Source organism: Orbicella faveolata, unplaced genomic scaffold, assembly GCF_042242905.1.
Source record: "Orbicella faveolata isolate gen_17 unplaced genomic scaffold, um_ofav_v1 contig_24, whole genome shotgun sequence".
NCBI lineage: Eukaryota > Metazoa > Cnidaria > Anthozoa > Scleractinia > Merulinidae > Orbicella > Orbicella faveolata.
This window is the reverse complement of record NW_028301552.1, coordinates 5,107,855-5,125,000: the sequence shown is the minus strand read 5'-3', so window position 1 is coordinate 5,125,000 and position 17,146 is coordinate 5,107,855. Positions and strand designations below refer to the sequence as shown.

The 17,146-nt window shown below is 39.3% G+C and overlaps 2 protein-coding genes across 2 annotated transcripts in view; both read right to left on the bottom strand.

Moving 5' to 3' along the window:
- LOC110044691 (uncharacterized) overlaps window positions 1–5,618 on the bottom strand; it is a 17,226-nt gene extending 11,608 nt beyond the window's left edge. Inside the window, exon 1 of the mRNA XM_020750263.2 lies at window positions 5,424–5,618. The gene's annotated coding sequence lies outside the window, so the exon portion shown is untranslated. The remainder of the gene's footprint in view (window positions 1–5,423) is intronic.
- A 1,932-nt stretch (window positions 5,619–7,550) lies between these two features.
- Window positions 7,551–16,873, bottom strand: LOC110044668 (uncharacterized). Its single transcript, XM_089291540.1, has 10 exons — window positions 16,868–16,873; window positions 15,475–15,834; window positions 13,396–14,166; window positions 12,401–12,746; window positions 11,081–11,185; window positions 10,233–10,347; window positions 9,282–9,416; window positions 8,356–8,442; window positions 7,959–8,020; window positions 7,551–7,719 (listed from the first exon to the last, which is right to left on the bottom strand). Exons 1-10 carry the CDS (start codon window positions 16,871–16,873, stop codon window positions 7,691–7,693), a joined length of 2,016 nt encoding a protein of 671 aa, XP_089147666.1. The 3' UTR covers window positions 7,551–7,690.
- Between the last annotated feature and the right edge of the window lie 273 nt (window positions 16,874–17,146).

Here is a 17,146-nt window from a genome sequence, read left to right as displayed (position 1 = left end):
ATGTTATAAGGTTCTGTCACAACACGAATGAACGAAAGAAAAATTCAGAGCTTTCGACTCTGCTAGAGTCTTGATCACAGTAATTTTGCCAAGTCATGTGACATGTGATCTGATGAGCTTCGTCCAGATGGCTGGAAGTTTGTATCTACCCCCGTCTCTATTCGGGGTTGGCTTCTGGATAGAGGCGGGGGAGATACAACCTTCCAGTCATATGGACGAGGCTGGTCAGGTCACTGTAGCACGAAGTTTCACGTAGTAGCAAGCTTATCTTAAAACAGGTGAATATAGTGAGGTTTTATTTGTATTGAAAATGCTTTGAGTGAATTGCACATGCTATGTTGCTATTGCTGTAGAAAGCTTGTAGAAGACCTTGCCGTTACATTGCTACTTACTTTTCTTTAAACCCATTAACTGATCTTTTTGAGCCGTTGCTAAGGAAAATTTATTCCCATATAACCTCATCATTTTTTGTTAGTTCAGAGTTTTTGCATGTACTTTTAATTAACTTTTTCCTGACGAGTAACACCAGTGATGACGTCATCAGGCCATGCCCTTGGTCATGTGACTAATACTGAAAAAATGCAAAGGCTCCCAGGCAAATTACTTTATCGGTCAGGAATTTTTTTCATTGATTCAATATTTAATTTTGATCCTCATAATGCTATGCATAGATTTTGTTTTATTTCTACAAGGTCAGATTTGAGAGAATTTCAAAATATTGAAAAATTCATAATTTTCTGAAAAAAAGTATGATTTTGAAAAAGGAATGTGTATAGCTATGTTTTCAAGGTTGGCTTCAACCGAAACTTGTTGAAAAAGGCTCAATATAATTAATGAAAAACCACGTTTCCTTTAGCATTCAAAGCAACTGGAAGTGCGCCCAATATATAATTAACCCCTTTCAGCGCCTGCGCAATTTACACTACCATCGCACTTCAGTAAGATCAAAAAAAGCCACGCGGCCCTAGTTTTCCTTTTTCTTTTGCTCTTGTTTTCCTGTTTTTCTCCTATTTTGTTTTTGCTTGTACTTTTTTATTTTGCACCTTGTGAAACACAAAGAAGAAACATCTAAAATGTAAGCAAATTTGCAAGATATTGAGTTGTTTTCATTTTCCGCGCACAGGCTGCCGTAAATAACCGGAAGTGAAATTTCACCTCCATAGCAACGCGTACGAGTGTGTAAATGAATCAGTTAAGGGGCCCTTAAGGATGAAGCCTTGTTACTGCACACACTTTCTGCACATCATGCAAGGCATGATTTAAGTGCCATGCGCGCGCTGGGGTTGACGTTGATGTAGTCAATTACACTACCAAGTGCATGGCTACAATGAAAGAAAAATTCCCTGTGAGTGCGGCAAAGTCTACATCGGGTTAACACGGAGATCTATGCAGGAGAGGATCAAAGAACACGACAGGGATATACGACTCGCCCGTACCCAGACCTCCGCCGTTTCTGAACACACCCACGAGACCGGCCACTATCCTATCTGGAATGAGGTCAAGTTTATTGATCGAGATCCTCACTGGTTCACACGTAAGGTCAAGGAAGCTATTCACATAAGACTTCACCCCAACAACATCAACAGGGATAGTGGAATTGAAATTCCTGAAGCATGGATACCCACGATCAAGAAACACAACAACAGGAGAACGGTACAACAGCGGACCACTGAGGGAACAGCTACTCGTCCGAACAATGGAACAATAGGAGGATCGAAATGCACCAATCACAGCCGACCTTTGTGATATAAATGATACCGTGCAATCAGTCGACCTTATCGCCTGAAGAAGACTAGCAGTAAGCAGTCGAAACGTCGCGATCTACATCTCAGTGACTACACTTTATTACACCTTTTGCTGTTCATTTACAGAAAACAAACATTCATTTGTGTCCAAGTTTCTTTCATTATGATCATTAAACTCTCATTAACACCAATATGACCTTCATTTGCGCGTAAGGAACGTTCAAGAAAAACATTTACATATGCATTAACATTCAAAATCATCAAAAGAAAAACAATACCTTCATTTGACATTCATTGACTGTAAATGTATTTTCATTTCAAATTGTGTTATTGAAAGTCTTTCGTTGAAAACTGAATGTCGTAAAGGGTAAATGATTGTCGTTTCGTGACAACGAATTTTTTTTCGACCAAAATGAAAATACATTTACAGTCAATGAATGTCAAATGAAGGTATTGTTTTTCTTTTGATGATTTTGAATGTTAATGCATATGTAAATGTTTTTCTTGAAAGTTCCTTACGCGCAAATGAAGGTCATATTGGTGTTAATGAGAGTTTAATGACCATAATGAAAGAAATTTGGACACAAATGAATGTTTGTTTTCTGTAAATGAACAGCAAAAGGTGTAAATGTATTTTCATTTTGGTCGAAAAAAAATTCGTTGTCGCGAAACGACAATCATTTACACTTTAGGACATTCAGTTTTCAACAAAAGACTTTCAATAACACAATTTGCATGAGAACTAACATTCAATTGCATTATTAGGCAACCATATCCATGAAGGTAACAATCTTTAGTGCGGTGAGACAAACATTATCGTGTTTTCACCAAACGTTAAGAGAAAACAATCGCTCATTCGCGCAGTTCTTTTGAACAGAGATATCTCGCCTAATTTTCCTCGAAATTTTGATTATAGAACAAGGGACCATATTGTCACAATCCTCCCCTTCCAGATATATGTAAATTCGGCCACTTATGAAACTTTTTCCGTACAACTCAGAGGGCGCACTACAGTATACGTGTGTTATAGTGACAGTTAGATTTCTCCAGAAATGCCACGAAGAAATACTGTAGAATCCCATTTGAACACCGCGAAAGGATAGTCAGGGCCTTTAAAGATATGTCAAAAGAGACGAAGCAAGACGCCAGGGAATTGCTCTGTGAAATTATCGCACGCAGCTGTTGCAGCAAGCTCTACAACGAAATATGTATTGGTACCATCACGGCAGCTAAATGTGGACGGTGGTTTCGTTTCATGCAAACGTATTTGCCACGATGCCTCAATAGTGAGGCAATTGAAGGATTAATCGTTCAGCGAATTTGATATTCTATCTTTCAAAAATAAATGTTATTATGGCTGTAATGTTTGTCTCGCCGCATTAAAGATTGTTACCTTCATGGATATGGCTGTCTAATAATGCAATTGAATGTTAGTTCTCATGCAAATTGTGTTATTGAAAGTCTTTTGTTGAAAACTGAATGTCCTAAAGTGTAAATGATTGTCGTTTCGCGACAACGAATTTTTTTTCGACCAAAATGAAAATACATTTACAGTCAATGAATGTCAAATGAAGGTATTGTTTTTCTTTTGATGATTTTGAATGTTAATGCATATGTAAATTTTATTCTTGAACGTTCCTTACGCGCAAATGAAGGTCATATTGGTGTTAATGAGAGTTTATTGACCATAAAGAAAGAAATTTGGACACAAATGAATGTTTATTTTCTGTAAATGAACAGCAAAAGGTGTAATGCGTCGAGACAAACATTACAGCCATAATAACATTTATTTTTGAAAGATAGAATATCAAATTCGCTGTACGATTTATCCTTCAATTGCCTCACTAGTAAATAGCAAATAGTCTTCGTTGACATCTTCAAAAGCCCTGACTATCCTTTCGCGGTGTTCAAATGCGATTCTATTTCTTCGTGGCATTTCTGGACAAATCGAACTGTCACTACATGTACATGTATGTCACACGTATACTGTAGCGCGCCCTCTGAGTTGTACGCAAAAAGTGTCGTAAGTGGCCGAATTTATATCTGCAAGGGGAGGATTGTGAAATTATGATTTGAAAAAAGTACATATGGTCCCTTGTTCTATAATCAAATTTTCGAGGAAAATTGGGCGAGATATCTCTGTTCAAAAGAATTACGCTAATGAGCGATTGTTTTCTCTTAACGTTAAGTGAAAACACGGTAATGTATGTCTCACCGCATTTAAGATTGTTACCTTCACGGATATGGTTGCATAATAATGCAATTGAATGTTAGTTCTCATGCAAATTGTGTTATTGAAAGTCTTTTGTTGAAAACTGAATGTCGTAAAGTGTAAATGATTGTCGTTTCGTGACAACGAATTTTTTTTCGACCAAAATGAAAATACATTTACAGTCAATGAATGTCAAATGAAGGTATTGTTTTTCTTTTGATGATTTTGAATGTTAATGCATATGTAAATGTTTTTCTTGAACGTTCCTTACACGCAAATGAAGGTCATAGTGGTGTTAATGAGAGTTTAATGACCATAATGAAAGAAATTTGGACACAAATGAATGTTTGTTTTCTGTAAATGAACAACAAAAGGTGTATTTTCCCACTGTGACCAAATCAAGTTTAATGAGCCTGTGCTTAAAACCAGGAACACCAAAATAGCAGCACATCTCTAACCACTTACTGTTAATGTCTCTACTAGCTGTTATCTGTCGAAAATATTATACTGAAATCCAACTGTAAACATGTACCTGCAAATGGCGTAGTGCGCGCGCAAAACAAGTGCGAGATACGCAAATGTTTTACTTACTGGGGAGGTGACCGGAAAAAATTGCCCAAGTCGCGGCGGCCCGGGCAATTTTATCAAAACTTCGAGAAAACAAGTGAAATTAATCCATAATTGCTCTCGGGCCTGTGTGATTACATATAGAAAACCACATCCGAATAATCACTTGGTTGACAGTGGGATGTATGGTGATGACGAACTTAGAGTCCATATCTTGTAGATCGTATGTTTGTTTAGGCTACCCGAGGCATATCTCGGTCTTGAGACGTCAGTTTCCGTCGAGGACCCTGAATTCAGAAACAAGTTATGTCTAAAGAACAACCATGCAATGATTTCCGAGTTAAATTCAGAAAACCAGGCCATTTCTTCATCTCCTTCGAGCACACCAAATAACTTGATGACGTACTCGAGAGGAAAATGTATCAACACAAAATCAGAAGTGAAATGTATAATTCTCGCTCCCGGAGCGAAAATAAGAATTGAATCAACAGCCAAATGTAAATCATTCGTTCTATAAGCGAAATTCAGAGGACTTTAGCCAAATACGAGCTGCGTACCGCGGTTGCAAGTTAGTTCCGATTTTTTTAGACCCCTTATATTCACCAGCTACAGGACCTAATCGAGCTGCGGTAGCGGTTTCGTTAAACAGGGTTGACTCAGTTTCACTCATCACATCGTCGATCCCATCTTCTAGTTGTACTGAATACGTATTATGCATACAGTGGCATACCAGTTGTGCCTTGTAATCTAACACATTTTTATCAGGCTGATTTATTTCTGTACCAAGCTAGCGATACCAATGCAAACTTAACTACAATTTTTCGATGTCATCCTTGGTCGAGCGCTCGTGCGTTTCACCACAATGTTAGCAAGATGAACTCTAGATACTGAATTCTTACCTGACACTTTTGGTTAAAAGTTTGCCTTCTAAATGATAACCCAGCTGAATGCGCCAAAATCAACCTTCGCTTGTTACGACTGCATCTTACTTGGAGATACTGAGATACTAGTAAAATGGATGAAAAGCACAGCCAAACATGGGTCCCTTCAGGGAAATTTCCCAAACGGTGGAAGTTCCGTTGATTCCCTGAATCGAAAGTGGAAGCGGAAGTCATGACGTCACGTATTCTCTCGAGAGACTGGTACAAGAAGAGCAAAAGTATATAAGGGCCTCTTTATATGAGCCCTGTTGCAGGGTTGGCTCGGTTACCGGGACCAACTGTTCCGAGACCGCTTGTCGTGGCTTTGTGGAGTCTTGTAACTTTACTACCGTCCTAAACTTCCGATAGTAACGACCCTCGTTACTTTCGGAATTAGCAGTCTTTGGGGTTGTCTATAGCTACTTTCGGGGGGTCGCTACTATCCTCGGGTCGTGACTGCTTTCGGCGAGCAAAAACTGTTATACAAAGTCGGTTCAACTGAGATTTTAAAACGAAAATAAGATAGCAATTACACGCGCTGATTGGCTAAAAATCGTGTTTCTATAACTCGATAGAAACACAGAACTAGCCCGAGCTGTTGATGTAATGATGGCGCGAACAAAGAGAATCTACATTTTGATAGTCAAAGTTAACAAGTTGTTTTACTTTTTTTCGTCGCGAAGTTTTCTAAAAGAAATAGAAAACATGTTCTCTGTGTTTCTATCGAGTTATAGAAACACACGTTAAAGTTTGGGAGAACTCGAAAAAGCTGTGGAAACACTCGCCTGCGGTTCGTATTCCCACAGCATTTCTCGTTCTCCCAAACTGCCACTCGTGTTTCTATTTAACAATTGGATTATGAGCTCTCGATTTCTATGAGGTGGTAGTCGGATGAGGCCGAAGGCCGAATCAACTATCACCTCATAGAAATCGAGAGCGAATAATCTAATTGTTTTAGTAGAATTCTTACTATAATTTACTTCAAATAACGGTTTCCAGTTATTTCTTGACGTATTATGAAACTTTGCACCTGAAAAAGATCGCTCGGATTGAATTGTCCTTTAAAATTGAAGTTGTGTGCACGCGCGCATCAGTTTTTTCAATAATTTCAACTTTTTTGAAAGTCAAGAAACCGTAAATGTCCTTCGTTTAGACTTCTCAGGAATTTAATTATCCATTTGCATCAAACATTTCCTCCAAATCTTTGGAAAAACGAAAAAAACGTCGCCATTTCCTAGACGACCTCCAGCCACACTAATTTTATATCGTTTCCGGAAAAATGTTTTGTTTAAGAAATAGAAAACATGTACCGTATTTCTACTGAACGTTCAGTGGCTCAGCCAATCAGATTACAGCATTTGTGTATGTATGCTAGTAGAATTCTACTAAAACTCGATAGAAATACGGTACATGTTTTCTATTTCTTAAACAAAACATTTTTCCGGAAACGATATAAAATTCGTCATTGTTCCAGTTTCATGTCACTAATTATAACATGATGTGGCCTCTACATGTGTCCAACGTGTTGTCTGTTGTAGGCACAAGTTGTGCAAGTTTCTCCCAGAGTTCTTTTCTGAGCCCTCTAATCACCTTCCTTCCTTTTTTTTCACAGTGACATCGTATAAACAAGGAGTCTCTATTCCTCCTCCTTAAGCTCCTTGCACCCACACACACACACCCTCAGGTGCACTCCTGCTTTGACCGGACCCGCATGGGAGAATCAGCCGATTTTTCAATTTCTTTGAAGCTGGAACGTTTCTGTTATTACGTACGTTCCTGTTGAAAATGACATGAAGAGTTTTAAATTTTAATGCGAAGGAAAGGTAATTTTCCTGTTCACTTGACTATTGATTGGAGAAATAAATATACCGTGCTATTAAACCTTGGTCTCGTTATTTTTGGCGCGTGGGTGGCATTGCCGCTACTTTCGGAGTTTGTTACTATCGGAATTTTTACGGTATCAGGCCTGTACTTGATAGAGCTTTTAATGGTCGTTTAAATAATAATTATGTCAAATTCAGATGACAGCGGATGCAAACAAATTTTTAAAATGTAGACTTAAAAAGTTAGGTAACCTTAAAAGATCTTAAAAGAACACAGGCGGAATAGCAATAAAATATTTTTTATTTTAATTTTAGCAAAGGTACAGTGGGTCTGTTTTGATACCGTCGTTAAGCAGATAAATTTCAGTTCAATTGAGATAACATCGAAGTTTAGGAACATCAGTTATTTTGACGTTGTTTTGACTATGAGACTGGATCGCCCTCTGGTAGACCTAAGGGAAAAAAACAAAACGTTTTCCTGGAATCGCGATTTAATAAACATTACTGCTGTTTACAACGGGGTACAAATTTTCCACAGCGTTCAATTGTATTTGCACGTTCCGGTTTGTTGTTGAAGTTATGTTCCTGGTTGGCAAAATACTCTGTGGTTTGAACTGATAGAACTGAAATTTTAGCAATTTGGAGTTAATTATCAATAGCATTGTTTCTAAGTTTGTGTTAGTATCCTCACCTTGGGCTTTGGCGAAGTCTCTGTGACTTTTCACGATGAAAATCTTTTCCTTCATGCAGTTTCTGTCACAAAATTTTACATTATTTTAATGAATGCCACATTTTAGATTAGATATGTCGAAGTTTGTTGCTCATTCACCGTTCACCATTTCTGTGAGTCATCAGTCAGTCAGGCAGTCTCTCTATCAGTCTGTCAGCTGTCTCTGTGTCTGTCTTCTCTATCTGTTTACCGGTTAGTCTGAGGGTGGATCGCGCAGTCAATCAGTCATTCGGTTGGTCGGTAGGTAGGTCGATAGGTCAGTCAGTCGGTCGGTCGGACAGTCCAACAAAACCAAAGTTTGAATACAAGGTTGTGCACCGAATATAAAGTAGGCTATGTGTTGCGTTTCTATACTTACGAAAAGAACGGGTGTGAAAGGATCACCAATGCTCTCAGCTTAAAAGAGGGTTTATAGACCACACAACGTGTCATTCTGGTTAGATAGCTGTGAAAAAAAAAAAACAGAAAATGAAAACAGGTCTAAATTAGAATTATTAGATAATCAAACCAAGAATTCCTTGACGGGATGGAGAGGTAGCAATTACTCGATTTAGTTTGGGCAGCTGTACGTGTTTGAAGGGGTTCAGCTGGGGTTCGAACATAAACTTTCCTACGATCTTTCTCATTTCACAGCAGAATGGTAAAAAATCAGCACGAATGAAGCTGAGTGGGAAGCTTCAATGTCGAATGACATTCGCACGTCGTCTTGTTGCTTAGAAATTAAGCTGTCAAATGGTGATTGTTCCACCATGGTTAATGGGATGGGAGGGGCTATGAAACCCGGCAAATATCAAAGGAGCAAAAAAAGACACCAAGGTTTATTTTGGAAGGTCCACGACCGTGCACAACCTTTCGTTTTGCGTTCATACACTATGCATGAATTACGTAACCAAAACATTTTTATTGGTTAGTTCCTCAGTACGGAGTAAACAAACTATTGTGTTTTGTGCACGGTCAAGGCAATAAAAGCGAACAAAAACCAACAACAAAGACGTTTGTCGGGTCTCATAACCATTCCCCTCTATTGACTATGGTTCCACTGACTTTGTTTTGCGTCCTAATTAATCGGTCTAGTTCATTTTTATTGTCATGAATTCAGTAGACCATATTCGTATTTTCCGTATGGGACTGGAACTGAGGCCAATGTGAGGAGTCTTTTCAAATACAAATGACATTTATCCAGGCTTTTAATGATATTCCCTAGCATGGGCTTCTATTGCAAGCTAGTTTCAGTCCAATACCGAAAACACGAATATGGCCTGTTCACACGTTGGTTTTTCTTACTTGTTCTTCAAAAACTTGTAAAACTCAGTCGCCCATTTGAGGGATCGCAGCCGACTTCTTCTCTGTTTGACAGCGTGAACTGTGACAACAAACTTCTCTGTTTTAACTTGTTCCTCGGTGAATTTTTGAACATACCTGAAAACATTGCAAATCGTGAAATTTTTTTTTAGATGAACGAGGTCTGAGCAGAAAAACGAGGCGCGCAAAAGCGAGCCATTGTCCATATTTTAGTCATAATCGTCTCCTAATCGACCAGCTTCATTCGCAAATAAATCATGGAACTAACTGGTAATTCGTTCAGGATATCTTTTTTATGAAGTTTTCGTTTCAATATTTGATGATTTTTTTAATTAACTAATTCAAAAATTTTCACAGCTAGGGAGCTTCACAAATGACGCAGGCGAAGCTGAGGACGACGCCTTGTAACAAATATATTAAACGATGACGTTACTACATTCCTTGCTCGAGTTTTCCTCAACCACAAATCCAAAATTACCGGTGATTGTTGCGTTTCAAATTTAAAAAAAAATTCTCCGGTGTAGTGTGGACGGAAAACATTTGATGCGTTTATTTTCAGATGAGATTTTCAAATTTCTCCGCCGTAGTGTGGACAAAGCCTAAAGCTCCTGACTACTACTGACTCTGCTACATTGTATTACTTCCTTTGCGACTAATTAAATCGGTTTACATCGGGGAAGCTTCAAATTTCCCTGGCCTGTGAGGATAAGAAATCAGTATGGAGTTTCCCCAGTCGAATCTCAGTTTTGGATGCTGTGCTCCTATGATGTCATACTGCACAATCATCCGAATACTCTTTGAAGGGAGGATGAGGGAGGTTGTGTATGTGTGCTTTTCGTCTTTTACAGCTACCATGTTTTGAATTTGTTATCTCTTAATAAAATCGCCGTAACAGTAACATGTCTTCATGAACATTTATGCAAATAAACTTACAAGAACAGACACTCCATGACTTCATTGTACTCTTTTCGTCCTGTAAATTCTCTTTTACTGGGAATCTTTGAAGGATTCACTAGGACAACATCCTCTCCGTCTTTAGTTTTGGTTCCTAAACACGAAGTAAAAACAATTTTAAGGCTTTATTTACACGAAATCTTTTTAAAACGTGTGCTCTCTAACTTGGATTTAGAAGTTACTTAATTTGAAACCTTAATCAGTTAACATTTGTGGAGGTGCACAGAACATTTGAGTAGTTATTTGATATGACAGGGAAGAGAGAGAATAATGATTTCAATCCCGCCCCCTTACTCAACTACCCATTTTGACGCGATTGTCTTCATTGATTTCTTTCCTTCGTCCAGTCTCTGTGAAGGCACATAACGACATACACAATCAAATACACTGCTTAAGGCTGCCGCACACTAGCCGATTTTTTGTCGTAGAACTGCAGATTTTGTCGGAGTCAAATCGGGTTAAATTTTGTCGGGCCATATCAGCTTCCCGCACACTAGCCGATTTTTTTGTCACGACTAACCGCGTTGAGGCTTGGGGCCGAGTCATCCAAAATCAAGATGGCGCCTATTCCACTCACGTGACTCTCGTGACATTTCCTAATTGGTTGAGGCGCGCGCGAGCCCCGACAAGTTGTCTTGGTCCACCGCACACTAGCCGACAAGGCCCGACAAGACGTTTTGAGATCTAGCACTGTCAGATATCGCCCGAAAAGCCCCGATCTTGTCGCAGACGTGTCTGAATTCACCGCACACTAGCCGTCAAGTGAAGATTTTTTGTCGGCCGACAAAGAATAGGCTAGTGTGCGGCGGCCTTTAATATAACGTTACCTCCAAGCACAATAAATTCTTTCAGAGGTGCTAGTTTATCTTCATCCACTGTCTGGTAGCGTTCCTCCACTGGTTGACATGAACCTTTGGCAATACTGGATCCCACTTAAAAGTAAGAAAAATCATAAGAACTTCACGATACAGTAGGGTGTTTAAGAAAACCACGACCTCAAGAGTAACGGGAACCTCTCTAAACAAAAGGCTTAATGAGCAGAACGATGGCTGTGTACGTGCGTTATAATTCTTGGTACATTTATTTGCCGTCCTCTGCAAAACAACAACGTAAAATGACCAAATTCTGCGTTGCCTGAGAAACTGAACCACAACTGCTATTTTTTAAAATTTCTATTTCAAATTTATCGCCGTGGCCTTTCCAGATTTAGTTTTGTGATAGTTTTGAAAGTGATAAACAAAGTGGATGACTTTAGAGTATCGCAAGATTCGTAGGTAAAATATAAATTCATTTTTAATCGAGTCACTTAAACACCCTGGTATTACCTAGACTACGCCCGGCATAGATGAATAGAGAGTTTAAGCAATGACGGCGGCGACGGGGACGACGCCTTGTAAAAAGTGAATTTATATTTTACCTTCCAATGCCGCAACTCTGTAAATCAGTTCAGTATGCCTATCGGACTAAAAACCTTCTCAGGTTAAAGATGTAGTGACAGCGTTCAGTTCCAAAAGAGGATACCAAAAATTAATCATTGCGGTTCGCGTTCTCCAAAAGAACTTAGTCATTTCACGTTGTTGTTTTGCAGAGGACGGCAAAGAAATGTACAAAGATTCAAAACGCACGTGCACAGCCATTGTCCTGAGCAGGTTTTTAGACCGATAGGCATACTGAACAGATCCACGACGTCGCCGTCGTCATTGCTAAAACTCCCTATAATTGGGGTTAGCGGTCATCTTCCCCGGGGGGGTCCCCTTATGAAAAGGACACGGGCGCTCGACGTACATTTCAGTGGTTAAAATGCGGTTAGGATGCCCAGCCTCAAAAGGTCCACAGCGGGAGCTTTCGTGGTAGCTTTAAGAGTTTTGAGCCGAAAACAATTTGAAAGGAGATATATGAAAATCAACTTTACGAGTAGAACGTTTTCGAAGCAGTCATCTTCAGTGCCATTAAAAATGATCATTTATGAATGCGTCAGATAATGTGTTCTTTTAGTATTGGTACCTCTTAGGGTTGAAAAAATATTTAAGCCACGCCCACAAAACAGGATTTGGTACTTCTCTCTCCGACGAGCACCTATGTCCATTTTATATGGAAGTCTTCCCTCGGACCATCTTCTTCACTGGATAAGAAAAGCATTCAAATACCTTCCCTGCAGCCTGTTGATTCATCTGTTGATATTTGCCAAGTCAGCTTCTTCTTTACCGTGTTGTTTTTATCCTCAGTTTTTCTAGCTGTAAAGGATTTCTTTCTCTTCTTTAATCCAGCCCATTTTTTCTGACCACGCTTTTGTGAAATTCTTCTTCGTGATCGGGCGTCTCCTGATGTAACTAAGGACGCTGTCTTTGATTGGTCTGTCGAGCAAATTAATGGCACAGTTTCTTCGGTCTTTGTTTCGACTTTTTTTGGATCTTGCGCAGTGGAAGCTATCCCGTCAGTGTTTGTTTCTTCAGGAGTGGGTAGTTTGCTGCTGTTTTGTGTTGAGGTTTTCATCTAGTGATAGAACATTGTAACAACTCTTACACCAGGGACAACTCAGTTGTAATACGTAATATCCTTTACATATAAGGCCTTATTGGCTTCCCTGGGCTTTCTCCCCTTTTTCATTGATATGTTGCAAATATATTCAAACGGAAAAAAATAAAAGCAAACAAACAAATGTTATGTTACTGAACATTTTCGATACTAGTAAGCAAACTTGGCTGGTCTAAATAAGCTGGGCCTATTCCTGTTGAAAATCCAGCCACATCATGAAAAACAGCGTGGTTCTTTCTCTCCCTAAATCAATTTACATTGCTTTCAGGTTTTTCTGCCTATCTCTGCGAAACTAACGTTACCAAACATTTAAAAATCGGGAGTAGTGATTTAATTTATATCTTGATACCTGTAGAATTGTGGTTCTTATTTGTTCCCGGAGCTAATATTTAAACAATTTTAGCCAATATTAAAAAAGAACATTTAGATGGTATGTTCTGCATGGACATTGAAAAAAAAAATCAGCAGTGGAAACAATTGAAGCAAAGGAAACGCCGTGGCAAGTTTGCTGGTTGTAAGCCGGGTTTCGATGTTCTTTTTTAACGTTTTAAATTAACAACGTGGTCAAGAAGACAACATTCAGAGTCTGTTCCAATAATAATTGTACCTTCTCCCACGGATCAGTGGGGGTGCAAGCCATTGAAATGTTTCCCAGATTTGTCCGACTACTGCTTGGTTCATTGGCCCAACTAGCTTGTCGGACAAAGTTTTCGTAGCAACCGATGTCAGCAAACACATCCTGGACGATATTTTTTGCCACTTGTCTGTAAGGATCTTCACCTTTCGTAGACTGCACAGTAATACCGGGCTTTGTCTTGACATAGCCATGAACAGAATTACCATCGCTCAAAAGTTTCTTAAGGCCAGCATGGTTTGAGTGAGCTAAAATTAGGGCCGCAGTCTCTGCAACACTGTGACGTATGCCACTAAGTTTTTCATTGGCTATATGTTTGTCAATCAAGCTCTCTGCGATGGGTTTCTGTGTCTGCAGCTTTTTATCTTCATTGGAGCGTTTTGTAAACGAGCAACAATCAGAGTCATTTTCAATCACCAGTGCGTTACGTTCACTCGATTTCGCTCCTACGAGTTCTTGGTCTTCTTTTGCAGACTTCGTAAAAACTCTGTCCCTCTGGCTAGAGCCTGGTAATTTCTTCATGGCTTCATGGCCTCCATTTACTTTGAAAACAACCTGTTTAACTGGATGCCCCGTTATATTTTCACCATCTGCGGCGGCTAGTTCCGCATTCTTGTCATTCCATTGTAATGTCTTCTCCTCTACAACAGGCGATGTGTTTTGGCATAGTTCGTTCTTGTTGTCCACGGAAGCTTGGTTAAGCGGTTTCTCAAGAGTCACAGGTAAAACGTTTGCAAATTCTGCCTAAGGTATAGATAAAAAAATCCCAAAATGTGTACGTTGTTATGGCATCACACAGGCACAACAAGAACCCAATCATGTATTGAAGGTACACTTCCGTGAAAGGTTTATCCGCAATGGAAAGTTAGAACTGGTTATGATTTATTTGCAATCGCGCGTTTTCGTGTCTTGTTTGACTGAAATGTAATTTGAAATTCATGCTTCTGATTGGATAAACAGCACAGGAGAGAAATTCTTCTGGTAACTGAATTTAGCCCTTTGCAGGTGAGAACTGTCTTTTGGCCCTCATTACTTTGTCATCGTATATGACTTTGAGAAATACGTTTTTTAGACATTTGTTTGTTCACAAATGGCTTTAAAGTCAAACAAACACATTCTTCTGTATTCACTAAGGTCTCTGATCAGTAAAACCTACCGGGCTAACTATAGATACAGAATATAAATTTGGGGCTTTATGCAGTAAAACGTTTCTCTTCCTTATTAACTCATTATCGTTTACATGATTTTTCAGGCTTGAAAAACCGTTGTCATGGTTGTTCTTTTGAGTTTTCCTTAGTTTACGACTCAATGCTTACAATGCTCAGAATTAAGCAGTAGACGTACAATCAACGTATAAACATGGTTAGTGCGTTCGTCTCCGGATCAAGCGGTCCGGGTTCGAGCCGTAGCTGGGGACGTTAGAGAGCTTCAGCAATAATGAGAAAACCACGACAGCAACGGCAACGTCGCTAAACAAAAGTTTTAATGAGAAGAATGGCTGTGCACGTGCCGTTATAATTCCTGATACATTTCTTTGCCGTCCTCTGCAAAACAACAACGTGAAATGGCCAAATTCTGCGTTGTCTGGAGAACGTGAACCACGACGGCTAATTTTCTAAATTTATATTTCGAATTTATCGATGTGTCCTAGATTCAGTTTCGGATAGCTTTGCTAGTGATAGACAAAGTAAATGACTTGGGTACCGCGAGAGTAGTAGGTAAAACATAAACTCAATTCTTCATCGGCGTTGTCCTTGGCGTCGCCGTCGTGGTTTCTTAAGCTCCCTATTGTGTTGTGTTCTCGGGCAAGACACGGTACTCTCCGGATCACAGGGCCTCTCTCGTCCCTCGTGTATAAAGGGGTATCAGCGAATTTAATGCTGGGGGTAACCCTGCGATGGATTAGCATCCCATCCAGGGGAGAGTAGAAATGCTCCTAGTCGCTTCGTGCCACCGAAACCGAAGATATAAGCGCCGGCCTGATGGCCCACTTGGCTCGCATGTAGAAAACGAATAAATTCAAAGTCTACCTGACCATATTCACCAACTTACTTTTTGTGCAGTAGATTGTACGAGTTTCACTATCCGTTCAACTCGCTCCTTTATCTTTTGACCTTGTTCTTGCGGATCCAACTCCGAAAACTTCTCCGCGGCATGTTCATCACTTGTTGATTCAAGAGTAGAGCCTTGATTGTGATCACTTGAATCCAGCGAATCTTTACCTTCACCAATACCATCAACAGACTGTTTTATAAGTCGCATTCTTTCCGTAATACTCTTACAATGTAACTGCACATTATCAACAAACTCTGTTCCGCTTTTCTGATGGAAAGATTCTTGACGGTCTCTAATTGGACAGTCTGACGTGGAAGCAGATTGCTCGGCTCCGATGTCGCCGTCTAGTCTGTTAGACTGCAAGGGAGTTAATCAGAGCAAAGAAAGCAGTGTGAATAAAGAGTTGATTGTGAGTTTCAGAATCTTTGCCTGTGTTTATGGAATTCTCATCTGGACGTTTAATGGTGTTTTCAGCCAGGGATGGCGTGGTCAAGGCGTGGTTTAGGAAGCTGTATTTGAAATCTGGATGTCCCTGGTTCAAATCGTCCACCCTACCGCTAAATGAACTGATTTCTCGGTAGCCCCGAGTTCAACTCTGCGACCGCATTGTGTAAATAGTCAACTGGTCAACCTTTCAGTAGTTGGGATTCTTAATAATTTATGTTGTATTTACAGTATTTGTGTAATTAGTCTATTAACAGTGTTCTCAATTAGCACAACATTGCTTCATTAAGTTATTTATTTATTTATTTATTTTTTATATCTTAACAGTAGGAACAACAGGTGAAACAACTAAAAAATGCCAACTGATTCGAAAGAAACAGTTTTGGACTCAGTTGTGTTATTGAACTGATTGTAGGGGTGTGAGTGATCAGATTTTACATAGTGATTGTCTCTGTACAAAAACAACAACAACAGAAGCCAAAAAGGATTTGACAAAATTTGCCCACAAAATCCTCTAAAACTTCCAACTTCAAAAACCATACCGTTGTTTAATTGCTATTTTTGTTCTGAGTAATACAAGTCACTTAACTTCAGCACAGAATTTTTTTTTCTTTCAAATGAGCACCTTACCATGCTATACATCTCAATTTTATGCATATTCCTTTGCCGTGTTTTCTCCAATGGCACGTACTACCTGCAATCCGATCTCCTCATTTGCTCTGGCGTCCTTATGTAATTTTGTATGTCCGCGTTGGTGAAGACCAACAAATTGAAGTATTGCTAACATTAATTTACTTTGGCAGTGACTATCATGGCGAAATTTTTGTCATAAAAACAAAATAAGTCTTGATTTGGCTGATAGTCGGCTTTAGGTTTCTATATTGTGAAACTGTTGAAACAATTCTGTACAATACAAATATAAAAGCTATAAACTCTAGTTTCTCACCTCCATCTTCTTACGTTCATACTAGAAGCACAGTTGAAGTGGTTTTGCTAATACGTTGCAATATTTTTAGACAAAACAAATTTTTGTCCAACGGAGTCAATCTTGGTGCACCTGAAATACAAAAGCAGTTTCGTAACAATAGTGCCACATTCCCAAGCGCGCGCTTTATAATTTGTTCTCTTTTCTTAACGTTTACCTAAAGGTAGAAAGTGTTACGTTGTTGACACCACCGGAAGGCGTTAAATCTATAATTTGTGATTCTCAAATCCTAATCCGGCT

What these genes read in the sequence shown, in the direction of transcription:
- LOC110044668 (XM_089291540.1), bottom strand. An exon ending in CTTTCACACCCGTTCTTTTC is followed by an intron (nt 8,021 to 8,355) that starts GTAAGTATAGAA and finishes ATTTTGTGACAG; the next exon opens with AAACTGCATGAAGGAAAAGA. An exon ending in AGACTTCGCCAAAGCCCAAG is followed by an intron (nt 7,720 to 7,958) that starts GTGAGGATACTA and finishes TTTTTCCCTTAG; the next exon opens with GTCTACCAGAGGGCGATCCA.